The 23,373-nt window shown below is 43.5% G+C and overlaps 2 protein-coding genes and 1 long non-coding RNA gene across 6 annotated transcripts; 2 read left to right on the top strand and 1 right to left on the bottom strand.

The window, feature by feature from the left end:
• Nucleotides 1-764: 764 nt before the first annotated feature.
• Nucleotides 765-5,653, bottom strand: LOC146754062 (uncharacterized). Its single transcript, XR_014939625.1, has 2 exons — nt 5,462-5,653; nt 765-2,016 (listed from the first exon to the last, which is right to left on the bottom strand). It is a non-coding gene; the product is annotated as an uncharacterized LOC146754062 (long non-coding RNA).
• Nucleotides 5,654-6,294: 641 nt separating this feature from the next.
• LOC146754061 (uncharacterized) lies at nt 6,295-9,985 on the top strand. Its single transcript, XM_085530085.1, has 4 exons — nt 6,295-6,309; nt 7,583-8,234; nt 9,051-9,176; nt 9,692-9,985. Exons 1-3 carry the CDS (start codon nt 6,295-6,297, stop codon nt 9,122-9,124), a joined length of 741 nt encoding a protein of 246 aa, XP_085386211.1. The 3' UTR covers nt 9,125-9,176; nt 9,692-9,985.
• A 33-nt stretch (nt 9,986-10,018) lies between these two features.
• Nucleotides 10,019-16,935, top strand: LOC146754060 (putative COBW domain-containing protein 7). Of its 4 annotated transcripts, none has more exons than XM_085529554.1 (4): nt 10,019-10,871; nt 11,419-11,475; nt 12,766-12,817; nt 16,120-16,935. In XM_085529554.1, exons 1-4 carry the CDS (start codon nt 10,726-10,728, stop codon nt 16,129-16,131), a joined length of 267 nt encoding a protein of 88 aa, XP_085385680.1. In that variant the 5' UTR covers nt 10,019-10,725; the 3' UTR covers nt 16,132-16,935. The 4 variants fall into 4 exon arrangements, 1 of the variants encoding a protein (XP_085385680.1); XR_014939608.1 differs by lacking the exons at nt 10,019-10,871; nt 11,419-11,475; nt 12,766-12,817 and adding exons at nt 13,429-13,762; nt 13,865-13,930; nt 15,405-15,515; XR_014939609.1 differs by lacking the exons at nt 10,019-10,871; nt 11,419-11,475; nt 12,766-12,817 and adding exons at nt 13,429-13,762; nt 13,865-13,930.
• The last annotated feature ends 6,438 nt before the right edge of the window (nt 16,936-23,373 follow it).

Below are 23,373 nucleotides of genomic sequence, written 5' to 3'. Positions count from 1 at the left end.
ACAGCTGTGTGACAAACACATGGACACACAGTGTGAGTCCTGACATCACATGGAAGGTCAAACTTTTGCTGCAGGTACTGGGCAGTAGACCTTGTAGATGGTAAGTTTAGAGCATCGTATGTGTTGAAAGATTGGGAATGCAGAGGGAGACATACTTCTAGGAGAACTGCCATTGGAGACCAGGCTTTGTTAGAGTCTCAGCAGAACAGAAACATGTACAGAACCTTTGGGAATGCGGCTTGTTATTTCTGTATTCACTCTATGGAAAATGAAGATGAGACACGGGCAACTCTCACAAGGGTACATCCCTGCTCTGCCCACTGATCTGAGGGAGATCTCGTAGCTCAGTTTGAGCGTCAGATGTCTCGTTCTCCATCTCCATGAGGTAAAAAAAGCTGCTACAAGGAGTACATGGCTATTACCTGTAAATTCTCCAGTGCTCTGTAAGAACTGGACACCAATGCTGGGGCTGATTACCTTTAATATGTTCATTAATGATACTGACAGTGGGGTTGAGTGCACCCTTAGCAAGCTTGTGGATGGCACCAAGCTGTGGGGTGCAGTTGACACTCCAGAGGGACAGGATGCCATCCTGAGGGACCTAGACAGTGCTGAGCAATGGGCACAAGTAACATTATGAGATTCTATAAATCCAAGTACAAGATGTTGCACCTGAGCAGAGGCAAACCCAATACCAATACCACCTGTGGGATGAAAGGATTCAGTGCAGCCCTGTTGGAAGTAACCGCGGGAGACAAGTCTCATGCTATCATGGTCAACAAGCCTCGTTTATTAGGTGTTACAGCATCTCATTTATACAATCAGTAATAAGTTCATGCATATTGCAAAAGTAAAGCTCAGGATTGGTGGGTTACACATTACTTCATCTGACCTTTGTGGTTAGTCTTGTGGATACTTTTTCTTTACAGCTATGTCTTCACCTTGCTACACATCTTGTTTTTCCCTCAGGCCGTCCTTGCCTCTAGCTACATATCCTGTCTTTAGCTACATACCCTGTCTTTTCACATCCTGATTTCTTCTCAGCTGCCTAGCCCGTGATCGGCCCTAGGATAGACCGTCTTTGTCTTCAGTCACGTTCATTCTTTTACAGTTTCACTAATGGAATCTCTTCATGTCCTTTCTCACAAAGCCATTCTGCATAAACACTTTCCACACTTCCCCCGTTTTCTTTTAAACTGAAAAGGGGTTTGATTTACTGACCGATTAATCATATTTAACAATCAGTTCCGTTCATTTGTTCAATCAGTTCTCATGTAGTTTTATCCTGCTCCATAGCTGCTGCTCTGTGAACTTCTCATCTCGATCCATGGCTGCTGCTCCGTAGAATTCTTCTTGTATTACAACAATTTCAAGATACTGCCTATAGAGTAACAACACTACTTAAATTAATAACATAACATCAAGACCTCGATTAACAATACTCTAAAAGTGAAAAAAGAGACAAGTCAAATACAACTTAACAACATTACTGTTAAACCTGCTGTAAAGGACAAATGTGTTTGCTCTGCAACCTAAGTTTCTGCAACCTGAAAATACATCTGTGAGGGTCCCATTGTGTTAATCTGTAACTGATCAGGAAAAGTCTTCAATTTTCATATACTCTGATATATTGATTTTAATGACCACTAAAATTTGTGCAATAAATGCTTTTAAGATGCTCATAACCATGCTCTACCGACTGAGTTATCCGGGCTAATAATTGATTAATGATCGTGCAATGTTATGAAGTAGCATGTCAAATAGAACCAATTTTGGAGGACAAATGTACTAGAGTATCAGTAGGGGCATTAATACTTATTGACCCTTGAGAAACAGCAAGCTGTGTTGGTGGTGGATGAGACAGATAGTGCCAGCAGGGCGTCCCCTGCTTCAAGGTGCACCTTTCCTCTCTCACCCATCACAGATTCTCTCCTGCATTCAGGGTCTGAAGGATTTCTTCCAGTTGTACACCACAGCCGCATGGCCAGTGCGTGATATAGAGCCCAAGTGGAACACCTGCTTGGAAAACAAAATAAACTATCAAATTTAGTTCTATTAGCGTGCACTTTTTTCAAATGATACATGGTTATATTTTCAGATCCCAATTAATTGGATGTAAAAGAGGTATCTGTTCTATGATACAGGGTCATCTCTTTGTCTGGGATTCCTTTCCAGGTTTTGTCTTTGCAAATTAAGAAAAGCTAATTAATAGGCTAATAATATCATAAGCAAACAGTACTAAAACATTAAAAGAGCTATTCCTGTAGATTCTAGCATTGATTAGATCAAATCCTGTTTAATACACATCTGATCTATTACTAAAATAGAAGAAGCACACAACATCCTAGCTAATGCCTTCAACTCTAAATCTTGAGACTGCATTGGTAAAACAGAAAATCACACACTATGTCAAACTATTAGTAATATTATCTATAACACAGCAAGTTACAAAGCAATACCACTAAGTAAGAAACACACAATTACAATTACTATAAAGACTGGATGCTATTTTCTGCCTTCAGATGAGACCAAACGTATCATGCTGGAACACACGTAGGGCCAGTCCCTGTGGAAATAAGCGCATATTCACAACCCCAAGTTGTCAATGGTAGGGGACAGTCCCAAAGTCCTGTGGCCATATTCCAAACATTAACCATAGGCTGTTCCTTTAGCACTGGGGAAGCCTCAAAATGACGATCCACATAAGCTGTATCTCTATGAACACGATTCAAAAAATTCAGCACAAACAAAACAAGCAAAACCTTGCATAATATTTCTTGTAGTGTGTCTCCCATATTCCCCCTTTTTTGTTTAATAATAAGAATGGATTTCAATGTTTGATAAATGTGATCAGTGATAGCTTGTTCAGTGGGAGAATGAGCAATGGCTGTAGTATGTCTAACACACCCTTCTTGGAGGAAAGTTTGAGTGGCCTTAGAGGTATACGCAGGCCTATTATCTGTTTTTGTAGTATGTGGGATTCCCATAGCAGCATAAGCAGATAACCAGTGTTTACGGGTGTCATGACTGTGTTCACCTGTATGTGCTGTGGCAAATACGTAAGAAGAATGAATATCTATTGTTACATGTGCATATTTTAGACGGCCAAATTCAGGAATGTTAGTGACATTTGTCTGACACAGTTGAAGAGGTGCTGTGTCACAGGGATTTGTCCGAGTCTGAGGCAAAGAGCTATCAGTCAAATTATGTAGCTGATATTCAGTCATCAGCACGGTGTATTGCATAGGAGAGAGGATCATTCTTAACACAGTTTTCCAATCGTGAGGGGTCATAGCGTAACTGTCACTGTTTGTAACCAAAAGATTGTATGGAAAGGCTGACTGAACTCCGAATGTTCTCACTGACTCCCTTAGCTCCTTCACTGCCTCGTAAGGCAGGGATTCCCAACGGGGGACCTGATTAGGAAAGGTTTGCAACGTGTCAGCATCACCCCTTCATATTGTTTCTTTTCTGCACGGCTCTAAGACATCACAGTATGCTGTAGGGAAATTTGTCATTCCTGCTTCCTTCCAAGTATCATCAGGAGGAAATGCATCCGATTCGCTTTCTGGATCTTCTGGACCTGGGTCACAACGATCCCCTGGTTTCAGTCCATCCGTGTCTTTAACCACGTTACACGCGGGCTGCACAGACGCAGCCGCGCACGACGAGGCGGGGGGGGGGGCGGCAGGCGGCCGCTGGCTGGGAACGGCTGCTTGTGTCGGAGCGCGGCCGCTGTTCTTTCTCGCGCTGCTTCTCACGTTTCCCGACTCCCTCTAGCATACAGCAGCGTTGTGGGTGTTGGATTGACACTTGCTGCACCAAATCCCAGTGGCTTGGCACTCGTGACGGATGTGGCCAGTTTTTTCACAACGGAAACATTTCATGCGGGAGCTGTTCTGCGAGCGTGGGCTTGTAGCGACTGCAGCTTGGAGGGGTGCAAGGGCTGCTAAAACCTGAGTATGCGAGGATCTAGATTGCTCCTGAAATGCCTTTGCCTGCTCTTGCAACCCGTCACTAATTTTCTGTAAAGCACTCCTAACAATGCCTGGGTTCCAGTTGGAACCGAAGCAGCCTTTTCTAGCAACTCGGGGATTGACCAATCTCCGGGCAATGTATTAACCAGAGATCGGGTTGAGGAATTGCCATTTTGGAGCACACATTGTTTAATCAATGCCCCTTGCATATATTCTGGAACACTAGCCTTCTTGATGGCATCCACAACCTTATCTATGAAATTACCTAGCGGCTCCTCACGCCCCTGTCTTATTCCCATGTAAATGGGCGTTCCCCCCGCAGCTTTTCTACTATCCATAGCTTTCCTGGCTAGATTCATAGTTTCTCGCAAAACTTCAGGATCAGAAATCGCCTGAGCCTCTATTCGAGTCCATGCCCCGAGACCCAACAATTGTTCCATTGTTACACCTGCTAAGGGGTCTCCTGGTCCTCTCTGTACTGCTGCGGACGCCACAGCCTGCTGATGCCAATGAGCATTAAACAATATTAACTGATGAGGGGTAGAGATCAATTTCGTTATGCTTCTAATATCTGCTGGGAGAAGGATATGCGCACTAAAAAGATCATCTATCATTTGCCTGGCCGGTTCCCTTGTCACCCCATATGTCCCTACTGTAGCCCGCAACTGTGAGAACATCTTCCAGTCCAGAGATTGAATCTCAGCCTGGACTCCTCCCTGCGGCAAGGGAGTGTAAACAACAGGGAATGCAAGATTCTCAGTTGCTGTCTGTACTAACTCATTATCGCCATCCTCCATCCCGTGCCTTGCCAGCATAGACCACAACTCGCGTCTTTCCCTTGCGACAGTCCCCGCAAGATCAGACCCGACCCGCGCAGAATTGACGGCTCCGGAGCCACCGGGAGCTCAGAGCAGCCGGACGGCTGCGGCTGCGGCACAGGCGGTGCCGAGACATGGAGCGGCGCCGAGGCAGCTCCGGACGGCGGAGCTCCGGACGGCGGAGGGGGAGGGCTAGAGGAGACCTCCGTGGGCTCCGTTCCTAGGTCAGCCTGCATTTCGCGAGGGGGTGCAGAGGGCGCTGAGGCTGCAGCCGGCAAGGTAACGGAGGAAAAAACAGTGGGGTTCGGGACACTAGTGCCCCATGGCAGCCCATCATCTTGATTCTGTTTTTGCGCAGCTTGAGCTTCCTGAGCTGCCCTTTTTTCCGCCTGACTCATCAACAACTCGTTATGCACTGCTTTCCACAACTTACTTCTCTTTTTTGCTGGCTTATCATCGTCTAAAACTAACTCCCACAGTTTATCCCCATACCGCCGCCACTCCTCTAAGGTGTGCACTGAGTGGGGATTTGCAAAAAAGCCATATGAGACCGCACGGCTCAATAAAGCAGGGAGATCCTTTACTAAGTCTATACCTTTAAACTGTCTCCGCCTAAGAAAAGCGGAAAATAAATCATATGCTGCTTGCCTGTCCATATTTACTCACGTCGGTTCCGTTGCAGCCCTCCAGGCTTCGGCAGCACGTATCTGCATAAACACTCTCCACACAGCCCTGCCAAAAAACACCTGGCAATGCGCCCCTTGTGTCATGGTTTTGTAATGCCGCTATCAATATTCCACATCATAACATCATGTGCAGTATGGATCATTGAAAGGTTCATACTCCAGTTCCGTGGAATAAGCCCTGATTTTTCCTGTTCGTTGTGGGAGAGTCAGACCAGATGGCCATCAGAGGTCCCTTCCAACTCTGAGGTTTCTGTGATTCTATAATTCTGTGAAAGCTTAGCACCTTAGAAGACAAACATTCAAACTATTAGACAAGCCAGGTACTTGACCAGGAAATTAGAATTTGGAGCCTACTAAGTGAATTCTCCTCAATGAGAAATTCTGTTATTGTCTCCAGAGAGAACAGAGTTTTATTCCAGTCAGGCAGTTATCCCATTTGTTCCCTTCTCACAGGATTTCACTGTTTGGTTTTGTTTGTTTCTTTGTTTGTTTTTTAATGGTCAAATATTCTGTTATCAGAATACAATAAATTAGTATTTGCTACCGTCTAGTGGTAGCATTTATTTTATTGCCTCTACATGCTTTGTTCTGCAATAACGTTCTTTTCTCCTCAGAAATTCCTAAGCTGATCTTGACTTTATGCTTCTTCGCAGTAGTAAAGGCAAGGAAGGAAAAGCCTGCGTACTTTTAGTGATGGAGCTTTTTACATTCATGGTGATATTTTTCTCTTCCTTTCCAAATGTTTTTTTCTTTAAGAGAATTTTGTCTTCAGCTTTTTGTTGAAGGATTTTACTGACACCACTGCGACATTGGATGACGACATCCAAGGTACATTAGGAGCTAAACTTGTGCTTTCTGCCACCACCATCAGTGAAGGAAGGGTGAATTTAATTAGCTAAGTGAAAAGAACACTTCAGTATTTGAAGAACGTGAAAGCAGCATTTTCTCAGTACAGCTGGACACATTTCCAAGACAAGAAAAATAAATAAATAAAGAGCTTCAACAAAAATAAAGAGCTTCAACAAACGAATAAATAAACAGTCCCATTTAAATCCAAGAAATTGCATGGATTTTATGTTGGGGTACTAAGTTGTTGTTGTAAGGATTTATGAGTGCATACAATTGTTCTGAGTAGATGGACTGTTCTAGAATAGCTGAGTTGGGCCTGTAGGTTAAGAGTTAGTGGGCGGGGGGTTTAGGTAGGTGTGTGTATAGGTTCTTTTGCGTGCATCGGGTTTTGCCTAGTGGGTGTACGCGTCTGCGTGGGATTTAGGATGTTATATAAGGAGTGTGACGCAACAATAAATTGAGAGAAGACATCATGGCGTCCATGTTTGTATCTCTCCCCCAGACAGTTGAGGTCCTGGGATAAGTCAGGTTAGTTGGCGGATACGTCAATTTTCCTTATACAACAAAAATGAAACTATTCAAAAATATGATTCCCAGGGATGCTGCAGATGGATGCTGGTGTATGAAATCCTCACTTCTGTTATAGACCACGCGTGCTGTGCTGCTCCTCTGTTTAGCTCTGTAGGTACTGGGAGCAATTTATGTGTTTTGAAGAACTGTCCAACCTGATAACTCATCTTTGCCACATTAAATAGTTTTGTTGATGGCTGTTGAGTACACAAGCTGCGATAAGACAGTGCAAAAAGGCAGCAGAAAAAAAAAAAAAAAGAAAAAGAAAAAAGAAAAAAGGAAAGCTATGAATGTTAAACGTGGAAGGCTGCATTGTGCCCAAGTACCAGTGTGCAGGAAACATGGCCTGCAGCACTCCTGGGAAAGGGTGATGGAAGATAAAGAAGGCTGTGTCATAACATACCTTTGATGAAGAGAAACCACTGGGAAAAACAGATGTGGCATCCCTGAAGTCATCACTCTTAAGCTTGTCTGAACCTTTTTCTCCTGCCCCTGCGTTGAGTACAGATACGTGTTGGGCAGAGAAATGGCTTGAGAGCAGCCCTGAGGAGAGGGCTGTGGGGCTGTGGGTTGAGGTAAGATTCAATATGAGCTGGCAATGCGTGCTTGCAGCCCAGAAGGCCACCAGTAGCCTAGACTGCATGAAAAGAAGCGTGAGCAGGCTTTGAGCAAGCTGGTCTAGAGGGAGGTGTCCCCTCCAGCAGGAGGGCTCCCTGGGATCAGCCTTGGGAGCAGTGGGCATCCTGCAGACGGCACGGCTCTGGGAAGTCCCGCGCGTCCCTGCGCGCAGCGCGGCGCCGGCGGGGCTCCGCCGAACGGGGAAGGGGCGGCGCGACCCCGCGCCCTCCCAGGCACCCCCGCTGCGCCGCTCTCCCACCGCCCCCCGGGCCTCCGAGGGGCGAGCCGACCCGCCTCCGTCCCGCGGGGGCCGGCCGTCAGGGAGCCCGCGCCCGCGCCGCTGAGGCGGACGGAACCGCCTCTCTTCGCCCCGCCGTTGGCTCCGACCGGGAGCCTGTGTGAGGCCGCCGCTCCGCAGTGGAGCCGCGGCCGGGCGGGCGGCACCGGGCATCGCTATGGAGAGGAACCCCATCCCGGTGCTGACGGTGCAGACGACGCCCTACGAGGACCAGCGGCCGACGGGCGGCGGGGGGCTGCGGCGCCCCACGGGGCTCTTGGAGAGCCAGCGCAACTACCTGCCCAACTTCGTGCAGAGCCTGCTCTCCTCCGTCGATCTCCGCGACCGCCAGGGCTGCACCATGGTGGTGGGCAGCGACGGCCGCTACTTGAGCAAGACGGCCATCGAGATCGTCGTCCAGATGGCCGCGGCCAACGGGGTAAGCTCTCCATGCACATGGCCAGAAAATGCCTGGAGATAAAGCAGCTGAGCCCTGTTCATGGTTCACATATATCAGCACCAATGTTCCTTTTAACCTTTAAGAGTTTTATTTAGAAAGGAGGTGCCTGTCTCAGAGTCGTATGTGACTTGATATTCTGAGATTCATGGAATCTCAGAACTGTGGGGGTTGGAATGGACAACTGGGGATCATCAAGTCCAATCCTGCTAAAGCAGGTTCACGACAATAGTTTTGTTCTAGGTTCTATCATTTCACTCAAGAATCTTGGTTGTATTTCAAATAAATTTTTGCATTGCTATGGAATTTGTGGGAGAACTTTGTCTTAGAGACTGTCATTGATCCGTATTACTAGCAGCAGGAGGAGTAAGAACATATCTCTGACACCAGTGTGGTAACAAGTGACTTAAGGTTGTAAGTCAGGTAATTGAATGACTGTAATGGCAGCTACAGGGAGGAGAGGTCAGAGGGTTGGACTACTACATACTGGATCGGATTAACAGATGATTTAGTTGCCTGGAAGTAGAATAAAATGTCAGGTAACAGAGGCATCTAAGTAAAGTGTGCTGAAAGAACAGACCTACAGAACAGTGAGGATTGGTAAGTGCAGAAATAGTTTTTCATTTCTAGCTTTTTCATTTATAGTTGGCCATAAAAACAGTTCCTTACAACGTAGTAACTTAAGCAGTATGAATGAAAATCATACATTGTGTAAAATGATTTTGGCATAGTTTAAATGCAAATTAATTTGAGCATTTTTTAAACATGCTTAATCCAGTTGTTTTAATTATTGTCTAGCACTTGACAGAGGAGAAGCCAGAAGGCCTTGTCAACGAAGCATCTCGGTATGGATATCAAAACCACTTTTTTAATCATAGTCAGTGACTGCACTGTGCGGAAATCCTCCCTTGCTTTTAAACAAAGGTAGAAAACAAAAATTGCTCTGTACTTCATTTGATCATTCTGCTTAGATGTGAATTTTCTAATAAGTAGGTTGATCTGAAAATAATGCCTCCTCTTTTTTTCCATGGAAACTACAACAGATAGAGTACAAATAACAGGTTGAAAGAAGCTCAACTTTCAGCTACAAAAACAGTTTTCAGTATAGTCTCCTCACCATTAGCTATACATTTTTGCTAGCAGTGAAAAAGCCTCAGCATGCTGTGCTTGTAAACATTTCAGTGGCCATGGCTTGTCTTTCATGTCACTGGCTGCTGCTACTTTTGTCTACTGAAATGCACAAGCCACAAGTAACCTCAAGAAGCTAATACTGTAGTCATTCCATGATGTTTTAGTTGGCTGATGGTTTGGTTAATGTTTGCCTTCCTGTACTAACAATCTAGTAATTTTACAGTGCTATGAGAGACATACTGCTTCTGCCTTACAAAAAACTGCTTTTTTTTTCAAGGTGTTCCTTTTTTCTTTTTCCAAATGCATAGGCAGGTTGCATTAGCTGATCTTGTAATAGTCAATAAAACGGATTTGGTTTCAAGGGAAGAATTGAATAAAGTCAGAACAACTGTCAGGTATGAAATTTCTGGTATAACCGTGACATTGTATGTGCTCAAATGTTATTAGAAATTAGATCTCATGATTGTTCCAACAGATCATGTAGTGAAAAAGAGCAGTGAGAAAGCAGTGAAAAAGAGTCTGCCCCTTTCTGGAGATGTTTCCAGTGCATTTCTGTGCTTCCACAGTCTTATCAGCTTGCCTAAGTAAGATTTGATGTTACCTGCTCAGAAGTGTAGAATTACAGAATAGAATCAAAGAATGCTCTTAAGTTAGAGGGAACCTTCAAGGACCATTGACTCCAACCTCTGGCTCTACTCAGGACCACCCAAAATTCCAATTCTATGTCTGAGAGCTTTCTCCAAATGTTCCTTGAACTCTGGCTGCTTGGGGCTGTTCCATGTCTACCGCCCTCTGGTGAAGAACCTTTTCCTAATACCCAACCTGACCCTCTTCTGGTGCAACTCCACACCGTTTCCTTGGCTAAATTAGGCCTAAAAAATGCCTTATAATAGACCTTTGTCTTAAGTGCTCACATTCTTATACTATTGGGCAGCTGTTGCCATTTGTCTGAGTTAACTACGGGGGGCAATGTCTGCTAGTCCATACATGTTTATTAGCAAATATAAAGGGGTATGGAAGATATCTGAATAATTGTCATGGATGTAAAAGAACCAATGGGCTGAATCAAACCAGTGTTCAAAGGTGTGTTCCATCTTTCTCAGTACCGTGACAGACAAAATGGAATATTGAGAAATACTTTGCAACGTTATTTGTGGTTCAGACTCTTGAGAATTCTTAACCTTGCAGTTTGTACGGGGAGAAGAAAAATGCTATGTTCAGTAGTAGTATTTTATTGTCAGAAGTTGTGAATTTTGACCTTGGTTCGGCTATAAAATGTCACAAAAGCAAACTTTTTCTTGATGCCTCTTGGACTGTAAAACATTGAGTAACAGTGTGAGAGATGGCGTTATGTTTCTTGTATTGCTCTACATTGTTAAATTGTTCAATCAATATATTACAGTTGCGTTTGCACCTCATTTTGCTTTTTTCTATTTGTTTTAGGTCAATAAATGGACTTGTCGAAATTTTGGAGACACAAAGGTTGAGGTATTAGATTAACCTGTATTCCAACAAGTACCAAATCCTGTCCCACTGACATTATTTTTACAAAGCTTTCATTATGATCTGTTGGCTGTGCACATGCATACCTACCTGTACTGTGTTTTAATGTGTGCTTGTGTTCAAAGAGGTACAGAACGATTGTTCCCATCAGAGAATTAGATAACACTTAGGCATCCAATACAAATCACATCTTTCAGAAAACAGATTCTTGTGTGGTTTTTTTTTTTGTTTTTTTGTTTGTTTTTTAGTATTAATTTATTTTTTAACTGTATTCACTAAAATTCTCTTTTTATGCTCCCATATTACTGTACAGCTGAAAGCTGCTTTACTCCACGGTAGATAGCACTGACTGCTGACATCTGAAAATAGGGCTAGCTTCTGGTGCTTTGCATTGGAATAAGAGATCAGGAAAAATAACAACAAACATGAACAATTATTTATATGTTTAAAAATGAGTAATCGAAGCTTCAGTACACATAATTCTTACATGCAGTGAAAATACAAAGCTTTCTTTCTCTCCCTATCTGTGCAGAGTTGATCTTTCCAATGTGCTGGACCTGCATGCTTTTGACAGTCTATCTGGAATCAGGTATGGCAATAATTTCACTTTTATTAAAAGTAATGCTCATTGCATAGATAGACGCATGAAGTAGGTACATTTACATCTAGGCAGAGTCTGCATCTGAATTTCTGTTCCATGTTCTAGTTCAGACACTTGTTTACAATTCTCAGTAAGAGTAAGAAGTAATAGAAAGAGGATGTTTTTCCACTTGAGATACATGCAGCAAAAGATTGTAGGGTTTGTAAAATGAAATGAGAGCCAAAGCACCCATGATTGTTTGGCGTTTTCCCCCCGTTTCCCTTGTTGAGGCTTTAAGTTGTCCATTAGTACTACTACTACTAAATAAGATCTCAGTGCTTTTTTCTGGTTCTCTTAAAACTCAGAGGATTTAATTTTTTTCTTGCTTTACATTGTGATGAACTGGAGACCTTAGTTTTCACAGGAAACTCTGAGTTCCACAACAACCTAAGCCTTGGAAATGTTGTTCAGCGTGTTCCTGGATCCGTTATGTCCTCTGGTTCTTTTATGACTAAGAGGCTGAGCTTTAAATTAGGAAACACTGCACAGTGTGCAGTGGGAATTAGCTTTGGGAATGCGTTAAGTAGAAAGCGTTGTATAGTATTTCACTTCATTTTATACTGCACATTTTACTCTTAGAAGCAATGGCTATGTTCATTTTTTACTTCCTAACATAGTTTCAAAAAGTGATGCCCAACAAATCATCCCACAGATGTCAGAAGTTGCTTTTTTGTTTTATAAAGATGTAAGAGTGTAAAATGTAGATAGAAGTCCATGGCGACTTACTCTATGATGGTTAAAAGTTAGTAGGTCGTACTACTAGCCTTGCTGTGAAAATAGGTCTCCTAAGTCTTTCTTGTAAGACACTGACAGCTGAGTTAGAACAAAGCGTTTCTAACCATAACAGACTCTCTTGGCCCAAGGACAGCTTTAATCCAACCAGAAATGACCATCCAATAGGTCACTCCTTGCTTTATCACTCATACGTCAGAATTTTTTTCCTAATCTAGAAAGGAAATCCATAATGGTTCTGTATATTACTGTAGTCAAATTAGATAATTGACAGTGGAATTCCAGCAGTTAAGCTGTGGCAGACTTCCTATCACAGATCATTTGAAGGATCAAACAAACATAATTAAACATAACTATTCTGAGATTAAAGCTGAATTAACAGTTGAAAATTACTTTGATAACAGCACTTTTGTTTTGGTCTGCAGTACTGAAGAGTTTGTGTAGATCTTGTTTGAGATAATGACACTGCATCCATCCAGTGCAAATGCAACATCTGCTTGTTTACAGCTTGCAGAAAAAATTCGAGAGTATGAAGACAACAGATGCACATCTCGACAAGGTAATTACAACAAGCACTGCTTCAGTCTTGCTGTTAGAAGATAGTTCAGGATAACTGCAGCCATGGCATACTAATCATCTTATTTTTTCAGAAGGTTTCAGGTAGAGAATAGTATGTTTGAGATCTCTGGAATATTACACTGAATGCCATGTACTTTGATACAGATAGATAGTAAATGTATATACTGAGTTCTGCTTTCAAATATGGTTTAAGAGTTCTATTGTTGGAAACAGTGTTCTTGTACATGGAGAGCATTACTACAACAGACAAGTAATACTATTCTTTTCAATATTTGCCCTTATTGAGCAATTGAGATTTGAGAATTGAGCCCTATACTTACACCTGGTATTTATCCCGTAGGTCGAAATGATGTCAGTGTTTGTAGATATTGGGGAGTTGCTGTTCACAACTTTGCATTAATTAAGGTGTTAGAGAGACACATTCTGTGAGTGCTTCCCTTTGTTTTTACACAGAAAATCAACAGATCAACCTGTAACAGTGAATTAGGTTTTCCTATAAATTTGATATAAATCCTATAATCGCACGTGTGCTAGAAGGTTAGGAATGTGAAATGCTTTGTTTTTCCAGATATATAATCCAGCTTTTATTTATGTCAGGGTAGAATCTTCTCTCTTGCTCTGTGCAATAAAACAATCCTTGCATATTACAGTTTAAATTGCATGTTTATCTTCGTGATTGTGTTTTATTTAGAGAGAGAAAATACAGTATTTTGTCTGTTTTGTGGTTTTGATTTTTAATAAATAATTGAAGGGGAAAGGGTCTGGCCTGTCACTCCTTTAGAGTATAAGCAGTTGTGTGCTAAATGCTGCTTTTAAGCATCTATCTTGTCTGTCTTGTGTGTCTTTCCATTTACAGGACATAGTGACAGTAACACTTGAAGTCCTAGGAAATATTAAGGAAGAAAACGTTAATCTCTTTATACAGGTAAATATTAATACATCGCAGTCAAGTGCGAAATCATTGTGTCCTTTTGTAGAAAATCATCTTACGCTGTTCTGTTTGTGAAAACAGTTTTCCTCTTTGTAGAATCTTCTGTGGGAAAAGAATGTGAAAGATAGGACTGGATGTACCATGGATGTCATAAGACTGAAGGTTTGCCTGCAACTTCCAACCTCTTTGTTTTGTGCTTTCCCTCTTTTTAAATGGAAAGAAACTGCAGTGTATTGTCAGCCACATACAGGTCAAAGAGCAGACAAAAGAGAGAACATCAGTTTGTCATTGATCCATGTAGAGACACTTGAATACCTGCTGGCCAATGAGACCACTCAAGGTAACTGACAGAGAAGCAAACCACAGTACTACTTGCTGTGTAGTGAAAGGGGAGACTTGCAGTCCCAAACATGAGTGGGACAGGATTAATGATCAGGACATAAGTGAAAGGAGGTGATGTTGTTTTCCCCTCCTTTGCTCTGAAAGGTCTCATCCATTTCACCTAGATGGTTCCTTAGTTAGGGATGTAGTTACAGGTTTCTGTCCATGATTACAGTTATTGGCATAATAAACAGAAGTTTAATTGAGTGTAACAATGCAGCACAATGCTAGTGATGGTCCACCTAAAATTTTTTGATTACATCAGACTGCAGTTTTAAAGATGTGATTTACACATAAGTGTATTCATCCCCGTGCACGATTCATTGCATAGTTCTGAGGTGAACGTTGGTGATGCTTGAGGATATACTTTCATTTTCCTTAAACCACAAAGCTAAGTAAATGATAAAAAAGTCGATTGTATGATTAGACAAGGTCTAAGGAAAACAATCAAATGTGCTGTGATTTGTTTCCTGAGAATATATGTGTGTCAGAGGCAGCAAGGTAATTATTTCTACTTCACTGGAAGAAAGGTTTATTTCTTGACAAGTAGAACAACAGCAGCATAAAGCCGGCAGTGCTGATGCACTTCAAGCTGTCTGTTGTACTCATTAGCTGTACTGCTGATCAGAAGTATGCTTCTGTTGTACTGAGCTTTGGGATCCAAGTAATATTTACATTCTATTTTTGACAGTTTTCAAGTGATGAAGACTCTTTTAGTGCAACGTTTGGCATGTGAGTTAATGGACTTAGTTTTGAAAGTATTCCATTGTTAATTCCATTGCTAGTCATTTCACCACACAGATATTTGTTCTTTCTCTGCTATTCAGAGATTCTGTTTCAAGACAGTGTAAGTGTTAAGCATGAGAACTCAGTGGGAACAGACTCAGCATTTTTGCCTATTTTACATCACCTTGGACAGGTGATGAGGCTTTCATAGAGACATATATCATACATACAATCAAAGTGGCATGGTAGGAGATGACATTGAAATTTGCACAAATATTCCAGGTAACCGTCCAAATGAGAAGCTGAAGGCAGAGTATAGCAAAGTATAATTGTAAGAATCGTTGTTACAAGAGATGACTCTGTTGCATTGTTATTTTGATCAACCTCTGCATATTTGTCAGAGGTTTTTCCCTGCTCTGTGTGCTTGTAAAGTTGTTTGTTTTTTTTTTCCATAAGTATTTTGTTTTTAAAGGTTTGTTTATATACTCTAACAGTTATTTTTCTGGTAAGGGACTCGTATCTATTCAAGGCAAATCTCATCAAGTGATAGTCCAAGGTGTCCATGAGCTGTATGATCTGGAAGAGACTGCAGTAGAATGGAAAGAAGATGAAAAAAGTACCAATAGACTCGTTTTAATTGGTATGAGTAACTTTGTGCCTTTTTCTGTAACTTTAAGGAGCTTTTTCTTTCAGCAGCAGTCAAGTTTACCTGTCCAGTGAGAAGCAGCCACCCCGTACTAGTCAGAGTAACTGCAGTTATGATGTTCTGAGTAACCTCCAGTCCATGCTCTGTCCATGAAACCCCCCTGCACTTTCTTTAAGCAGCTGAGAGCAGCTGTGCTGTCCTTTGTAGTTGAATAAAATAAAATACCAGGTATTCAGAAATTATGTAAGCATACTGGGGATTATTTTAAAAACAAATAATTGCTAATACGTTCGTGGGAATGCTTTGAGTATTTGATCACATAATCAATAACTGTGAAGATGATGAAGTCATTAAAGCATACAAAGTCAGGTTCGTTTCTGAAAATCTTATAATGCTGAGTTGCGTATTTCTTGAAATCTGTTTTTGTAAATAAAATTAGTGTGGTTTCCTGCAGCTTAGTTTTGATAAAGTACTATTTTAACTCATTGGTAGAGTAAGTATCTTCTCTGGTGAGAAACCTTACAGGTTTCTGCTTGCAGGAATGGATTTTTGTAATACGCTCTACAATACAGTTAGCTAATCTTTTTTCTCTTTGCAGGTAGGAACCTGAATAAAGAGATCATCAAAGAAGTATTCATAGGAACTGTGACAGAGAAGCATGAAAACAGTTGACACTGGACTATAAACAGGATGAAGTCTTGTGCTTAAATCTGCAAGTATTTATGATAAGAAGGACTGAATGACACACCATGTTGTAGTAGTTCCTTTTTCTGCTTCCAGTCTACTGGACAGTTAAACTCCTGAGCCCTGCTAAGAATCCCAGCTCACCTACTGTTGAAAGGTTGGCTCTTATGGTCTAGATTAAACACAAAAAGATTCTAGCATCCTGAATTAGGCTTAATTTATGCCGGTGAATTCATTTGGCTTTGCAGAAGTACCAATAGGCAGAAACTTGTTTCTTTTGTATGGGAAAAGAGGCCATAAATTACAGTATGTGAGTGTCATGGTTTAATCATTTTGTAATTTTGCTATCGGTATTCCACATCATAACATCATATAAAGCACAAATAATTTTACTGAATATACAACTTACAGAAGAAGACTACATCTCCCAGAGAACATCACGGTCAGAGATAAGTCACGGGACCTGGACACTGTATTATCTGACTCCCAGGCTGGACTGACGTTTTTTGAGTTCTGTCGTTCAGGGGAGTGTGTGGGAGCCTTCAGCCGTTTTGCCTAGAGTTTTACAGTAGGCTTCTCGGTTTTGGGACTCATTCTCTCTCCTATTTTGCTTGATTCGTTAGCTTAATTTCAATTATATTATATTGTGCCTCTTGAACACTGCCAGAGGTTGGTTTATGCCAGTCATGTAATCACAATAAAAAGTATTTAGTATTGGCTATTAAACTTCCTTGCACAGCTTTCCGCTTGTTCTTTGATTTTTAAATGCATGCAACCATCCCCGGTAACAAATCTGTTTTATAAATGAAAGCAAGATGTGCAGCCAGTCCCCACACAGCAGCTGTCCCCCCAGGCCTCTCTTCTCAGTTCTGCTGTTTGGTTTTTTTCCACATGATTTCATACGTTATGGAATGCCGCTCTGGCCATTTTAGGTCAGTGGTTCTGGTTCTGTCCCATTCTAGCTCTTTGTGTCAGCAGCAGCCCCTTGCTGGCAGGACAGTCCGAGGTGCTGCTCAGCAACAGGTGACATACTGCTGTGCTACCAACATTGTTTTTCTCCTTAAGCCAAAACAGCATCGTACCAGACACTGGGAAGAAAATCAGCTCTGTCCAGCTGAAACCAGGACACCAGCAGAGGCGAACTGATTCATCGTGTCATAAGTATTAGGTAGCTTGAAGAAGCTTCCACAAACCAGGAACTAATGCAAGGTGAAAAGAACGACTTCATGATAGTGTTACTGTTAAGAATCAAAGAATCACAGAATATCCTGCACAGGAAGGGACTGACACCCTGCTTTACACACGAGCACCCCAGAATGGAAACCCTGGGGCTGAGAGCATAGTCCAGATCCCCTACCCTCCCCTCTTTGCTTTTCTTTTCGGTACATTAAATGGGCATGGGGGGAGGGGACAGCACCAGAGGGGAGGTACCTTCCACCCTACCACAGCCCACTGATGAGATTGGGACTTAATTTTTTTCTCCTTGTTGAAACTCTCTCGTTGTTGTTTAGTGTCACTGGGTTCATTAAACTGCCGTTCGGTCTCAGATCGTTCTTTTTTTTATATTTTTCCTTCCTAGATCCAATCACAATCTCCCTTCCTTTCCCCTCTCTCCGAGCACACGTAGCCGGGCCAGGCCTGGCCACCGCACCATGCAGTTAGAGAGGGGAGGTACTTTTGTTCCTTCTCTGCCCGGGTTTGTTCCCGCTGTCACGGAGTGAGCTCTACAGAGAACTCTGTGACATCTACAAAGAGCAGCCTCTGCAAAACCAAAGTGCTTGAGCAGCGCTGTGTGCTGGGTATGTGCTTGGCATCTGTCGTCGTGACAAATTTGCATGTTTTCCCCGGCAGGAAGCAGAGATGCTGTTCCAGAGGCTAATCACAGTGATTTGATGACCTCTGCACCCTCCCCAACATCTCCTACATGAAATCACCTTTCCAAAGCACCGTTTCCTCCACTGCTCTTTACTTACTGCCGTTTTCCAGGTCTCCTTAAACCCCAGAATAAACACAGTACCTCTGGATTTTATCTCCTGTCATGCTGAGTTTTCAGGAATTAGACCTGGGAGAAGTTGTACTGAGGGACGTGGTTTAGTGAGAACTCTTGGTGATGGGTGGATGGTTGGACTGGGCGATCCCATGGGTCTTTTCCAGTCCTGGTGATTCTGTGGTTCCGTGATTCTGTGCTGGAGCAACAGTAGAAGCCAACGGGGAAAATCAAGGGAAATACCTAAAAGGAATTAAGGAGTTATCCTTTAAGGAAGTGAGAAGACCAGCTACCCAGCTGAAGTGCTTCTACAGCAGTGCACACAGCTTGGGAAACAAACTGGAGGAGCTGGAAGCTACTGTGCTCCTGTAAAACCACAATATAGTTGCTGTCACCAAAACCTGGTGGGATGATTATATTGACTGGAGTGAACAGTGAAGCAGGAAACAGATGCTCTGCTGGAATTTGGAAGAAAGGGGGGGGTAAATGGGGGATAGTTAAAGGTAGTTTACAGAAACAAGGAAGGGAAACTTAAAGGTAGTTTATAGAAATAAGTAAAGGAAACTTAAAGGTAACAAGTAAAAGAAACAAGGGGCCTGGGAGAGCAGGGAGGATGCAGATAAGGAGTGAGACCTCACAGACGACATCAGGCAAGGAGGAGAATAGATATTGTAAATACCAGAAGAGGAGTTGCATCCCCCTGATAAGAACAAGAGGGGGTCTGCATGCTAAAGAACTATTGAATATGTATCAGAATTCCAAGAACTATTGACTATGTATTAGAATTCTGAGAAATCATTGACTATGTATTAGAATTCCAAGAAATCATTGACTCTGTATTAGATGTACCTATATCTGTGTCACGATTTTACAATTCGGGGTGCAAGTTTGGTGGAGCTATCCCCCTTGCACCCGGCGCTGGAATAAACATACCTGCTTTATAACCCATCTCTGGATTATAGAGTTTTATTCTGCAAGTTAGGAGTGTGCCTATTGGTGGCTACAAGCAGTTCAGAAGGCACAGGTGAGGAAGGAAGGAGTGGGCATTTCTACCTACACAGGAAAGAACAGAATGTGAAGAGCTGTCCCTAAAGAAGTCATATGGGTGACAGTTAAGACACCAAGGCAGGAAAGGGAGCCTTGTGAGCGGTGTCTACTATAGGCCACCTGATCAGTCAGAGCCTGTTATTAGGCTCAGGAAAGCCAAAACCCTGCTTGAATTGAACTTCACAAGGGATGCCACAAAGAACACGTAACTCTTCTACATGTACCTCAACCAGAAAAAGAAAATCCAGGAGGGCGTAACCCCCTTGTCAGTGACACACGCAGGCCTGTACAACAGACGAGGAGAAGGATGAGGAACTCAGCAACTTTTTTTGCCTTGGTCTTCTCTGAAAACTGCTAACCACACAGTCCTCAAACTTTGGGTTTGATAGGAGGGGGTTTTGGAATCTACATCCTCACTGTAAGCAAAGATCAGGTTCATGAGCACCTGAGGAATCTGAACATCCACAAGTCTATGGGTCCCAAGGAGAAGCATCCCATCCTCCTTGTCCTATAGCTTTCCAAATTGCATCTGCAGCCCGTTGTTATATTGTTGTTATATTCTGGCTACAGTAGTGCCAGCTGTAGCCAGAAATCCATTGGCTTTGAACGATGCCATCAGCCAGCAGACCCTTGCAGCATAATGCTTAACCTCTCTCTTAGTGAGGATATGCAGGAGGGGTCCGATAATTGCCTGTTCTTCAGCAAATGTGCTCTACCCCATCCTGCCCTCGGCTGTGTTCACCACTCCAATGATCAGTGATTTCTTTATCCCAGGTCAGTCCAGCTGACCCGCTCCCGCTGAGGTCTCTCTCTGCGTTGCTGTGCTGGTCCTGATACCACATCGGGGTCACTGTTTACTGGGAAACCTGCAGGTAGGGGATATTTTGAGGGTGGGGATGACTTGCATCTGGGGGATTTGGGGCTGGGGGAGTCAGGAGCAGTTTTTCGAGACCACCCAAGAGCATGACTGAGCCATGTCCGTGTGTCCGCAGGCCGGCAGACAGTGCTTGCGGTGGAGGAAATGGTGGCAGCGAGCAGCAGCACTGAAGCCAGGTAGGTCCTGTGAGGGCCAGCCCATGCCCCAGACCTGTCCAGGAGCATCCATCTCCAGGCTGGACTGAGCCTCTGGGAGCAGCTGAGCCCTGTTCATGGTTCACATATATCAGCACCAATGTTCCTTTTAAACTTTAATAGTTTTATTTAGAAAGGATGTGCCTGGCTCAGACCATCTCTGGAGCTCCTGTTCCCCTGTGGCTCAGTGACCTTCCCTGTTTTACAGGTGCCAAGAAACACTGCAAGCCATGGAGGCACTGCAGTAAGGCTGACCAGGAGCTCCAGCATCCCACAGCTACCATAGCACTTCCTGGCTCAGACAACACATCAAAGATAAAGGATGCCAGCTGTCAGACAGACTGTGCAAGCTTTTGCATGACTGACATCAAATCCAGGAGCCAGTGCGTCAGCAAAGCGCATGCTGTCATCTTAAAGCTGCAGCTCGGTCAAAAAACCTTTGGGAAGCTCTCCATGCACATGGCCAGAAAATGCCTGGAGATAAAGCTTCACTACTTACCTGAGTTAATGCAGAAGTCCATGTGGCGGCAGCGTGGGATGTCCCTCACCCGCCCAGCTGGCACCATGGCATCAAAATCCCAGCTGGTTCACAGATACTTCCCCAGCCATCTGGCTCGGTTCCTGAATAAGACACGCGAGAACCTGGAGCTGCACATCCGCTCCCTGAAGTTGAAGCACTGTGAGAACCTCCTTATCTCAGCCAGTCCATCGAAGCCTGCAGTGTCCCAGGAGGAAGAATCTACCAGCTCGTATGTGACTGCAACATCCATGGCATCTTGGGCTGAGGTAGGCCTCAAAAAACAAAAGCAGCGGACCCTGTCGAAGAAGTCCCTGAGCAGAGGCAAAAGCAACTGGAACGCCGAAGTGAAGGGCACTGGCTTTCCAACTACCAGAGAAACGTTCTGGGGAGTGGAAGAGAAAACCACCACCTACCCCAATAAGCCTACCTAAATAAATATTTCTTTATCTATAAATAAATTTTTCTATATACCTAAATAAGTAAGTGCCTAAGAGCTTTCTCTGAGGGCCTTCCTGGGGATTGAATGGGGAGATGGGCTCAGGAGGGAAGCTGTGTGTTCCACAGGAGGACATGCAGATGAGGACAAGCCCCGGCAAGGTGGCTGGAGCTTCTCCTCCCCTGTGGCCGTGCCCTGGGTGCAGCTTGGGGCTCTGTGACCCATCTGGAGGCACAGCACCAAGTCCTGACACTGCAAGGGGACTGCAGGCTCCCACAGCACCAGGAACAGCCTGTCAGCTCCTTCTGCAGGCTGGCACATTGAGGTGCTGCAAGGCAAGTCCTTTGGTCACCTTGGCCTGTGATCCAGGAGTCATCCCAGCCTGGTCTGTGGGGATGGGGATGGGGAATGCAGCATGAAGCAGGGATGACCAAGGCTGCAGAATAGCGTCCGTTGCCCTCCCAGCACAGGCAGCCACCAAAGAGCTCCCTTGCACTGGCCACACCGTGCATATGGAAAGAATAGGGTTCTTGCACTGCTGATGCAGCTTCTGGTCAATCCAACTTATCTGACCGTAGCTTCTGTTCTCTTAGGCAGCCTGGAAGGCCAAGCATATCCTGGGCTGAATTAGAAAAGGGGTGGCCAGCAGGGGAAGGGAAGTGATTGTCTCCCTCCTGTGAGGCCCCATCTGCATCACTGCATCAATAGACAAGGGAAGAGTCACCAATGCCTATCTGTCTTGACTTCTGTAAAGACATGGAGATTTTGGAAAGGGTCCAGAGGAGGGCCACGAAGATGATCAGGGGGCTGGAGCACCTCCCCTATGAGGACAGGCTGAGGGAGTTGGGCTTGTTCATCCTGGAGAAGAGAAGGCTGTGGGGTGACCTCATTGCAGCCTTTCAATACCTGAAGGGAACTTACTCCCAGGAGGGGAGTAAACTCTTCGAAAGGGCTGACAATAGCAGTACATGGAGAAATGGTTTTAAGTTAAATGAGGGAAGATTTAGGTTGGATGTTAGGGGGAAGTTCTTCACTAGGAGAGTGGTTAGGCCCTGGAACAGGCTGCCCAGGGAAGTTGTGGATGCCCCGTCCTTGGAGGTGTTCAAGACCAGGTTGAATGGGGCCCTGGGCAACCTGATCTAGTAAATGTGTATGTTTGGTGGCCCTGCTAGGCAGCGGTGTTGGAACTACATGATCCTTGAGGTTCCTTCCAACCCAGGTCATTCTGTGATTCTGTGATTCTGTAAGGCGTTTGGCACAGTAATTCACAACATCCTTCTCTCCACATTGGGAAGATATACATTTGATTGGTGAACTTTTCTATGAATGAAGAATTGGATGTAGGATTGGGTCCAGAGAGAGCTGGTCAGTGGCTCAATGTCTGGATGGAGTTTGGTGATGATTGGTGTCTGCTCTACAAAACTGACAGAACAACACCGTTTTTATCAGGACACACTGTGTAAGATTTACTTTTTCTTTTATTATTTATTTTTTAATTTTTTTCCTTTGCCAAAGAAAAGTGGGAGTGTCATCAGCTTTTCCATAGCACAGGATCAGCTTAAGTCAAGGTAATCCTGATACGCTTCAGAGTCAGACACTGTCACAGCAGCTAGTCATCATGAGTCCAAAAGTGAGATACACCAAAATAAAGAGAAACCTGGACACCTGAGAAATCCAAAACATGGCTGATCCTTTTATTTGTCTTTTTCCATTTTTCCCCTCTCTTCATTTAATATTCCTCTGCCTTTTTCTATTTCTTTTTTTTTTTCTATTTCTTCTCTTTCTCTTCTCTACTTCTTTTCCTCTTTTCTCTTCTTTTCTCTTCTTTTCTCTTCTCTTTTCTTTTCTTTTCTTCTCTTCTCTTCTCTTTTCTTTTCTTTTCTTTTCTTTTCTTTTCTTTTCTTTTCTTTTCTTTTCTTTTCTTTTCTTTTCTTTTCTTTTCTTTTCTCTTTCGTTTCCTTTTCTTTATTTTCCTTTTCTTTTCTTTATTTTCCTTTTCTCTTCCCTTCCCTTCCCTTCTCTTCCCTTCTCTTCCCTTCTCTTCCCTTCCCTTCCCTTCCCTTCCCTTCCCTTCCCTTCCCTTCCCTTCCCTTCCCTTCCCTTCCCT

The sequence above is a fragment of the Coturnix japonica genome, chromosome Z, assembly GCF_054131305.1.
Source record: "Coturnix japonica strain WE chromosome Z, WE-NBRP24, whole genome shotgun sequence".
NCBI lineage: Eukaryota > Metazoa > Chordata > Aves > Galliformes > Phasianidae > Coturnix > Coturnix japonica.
This window is presented reverse-complemented; position numbering and strand designations above follow the sequence as displayed.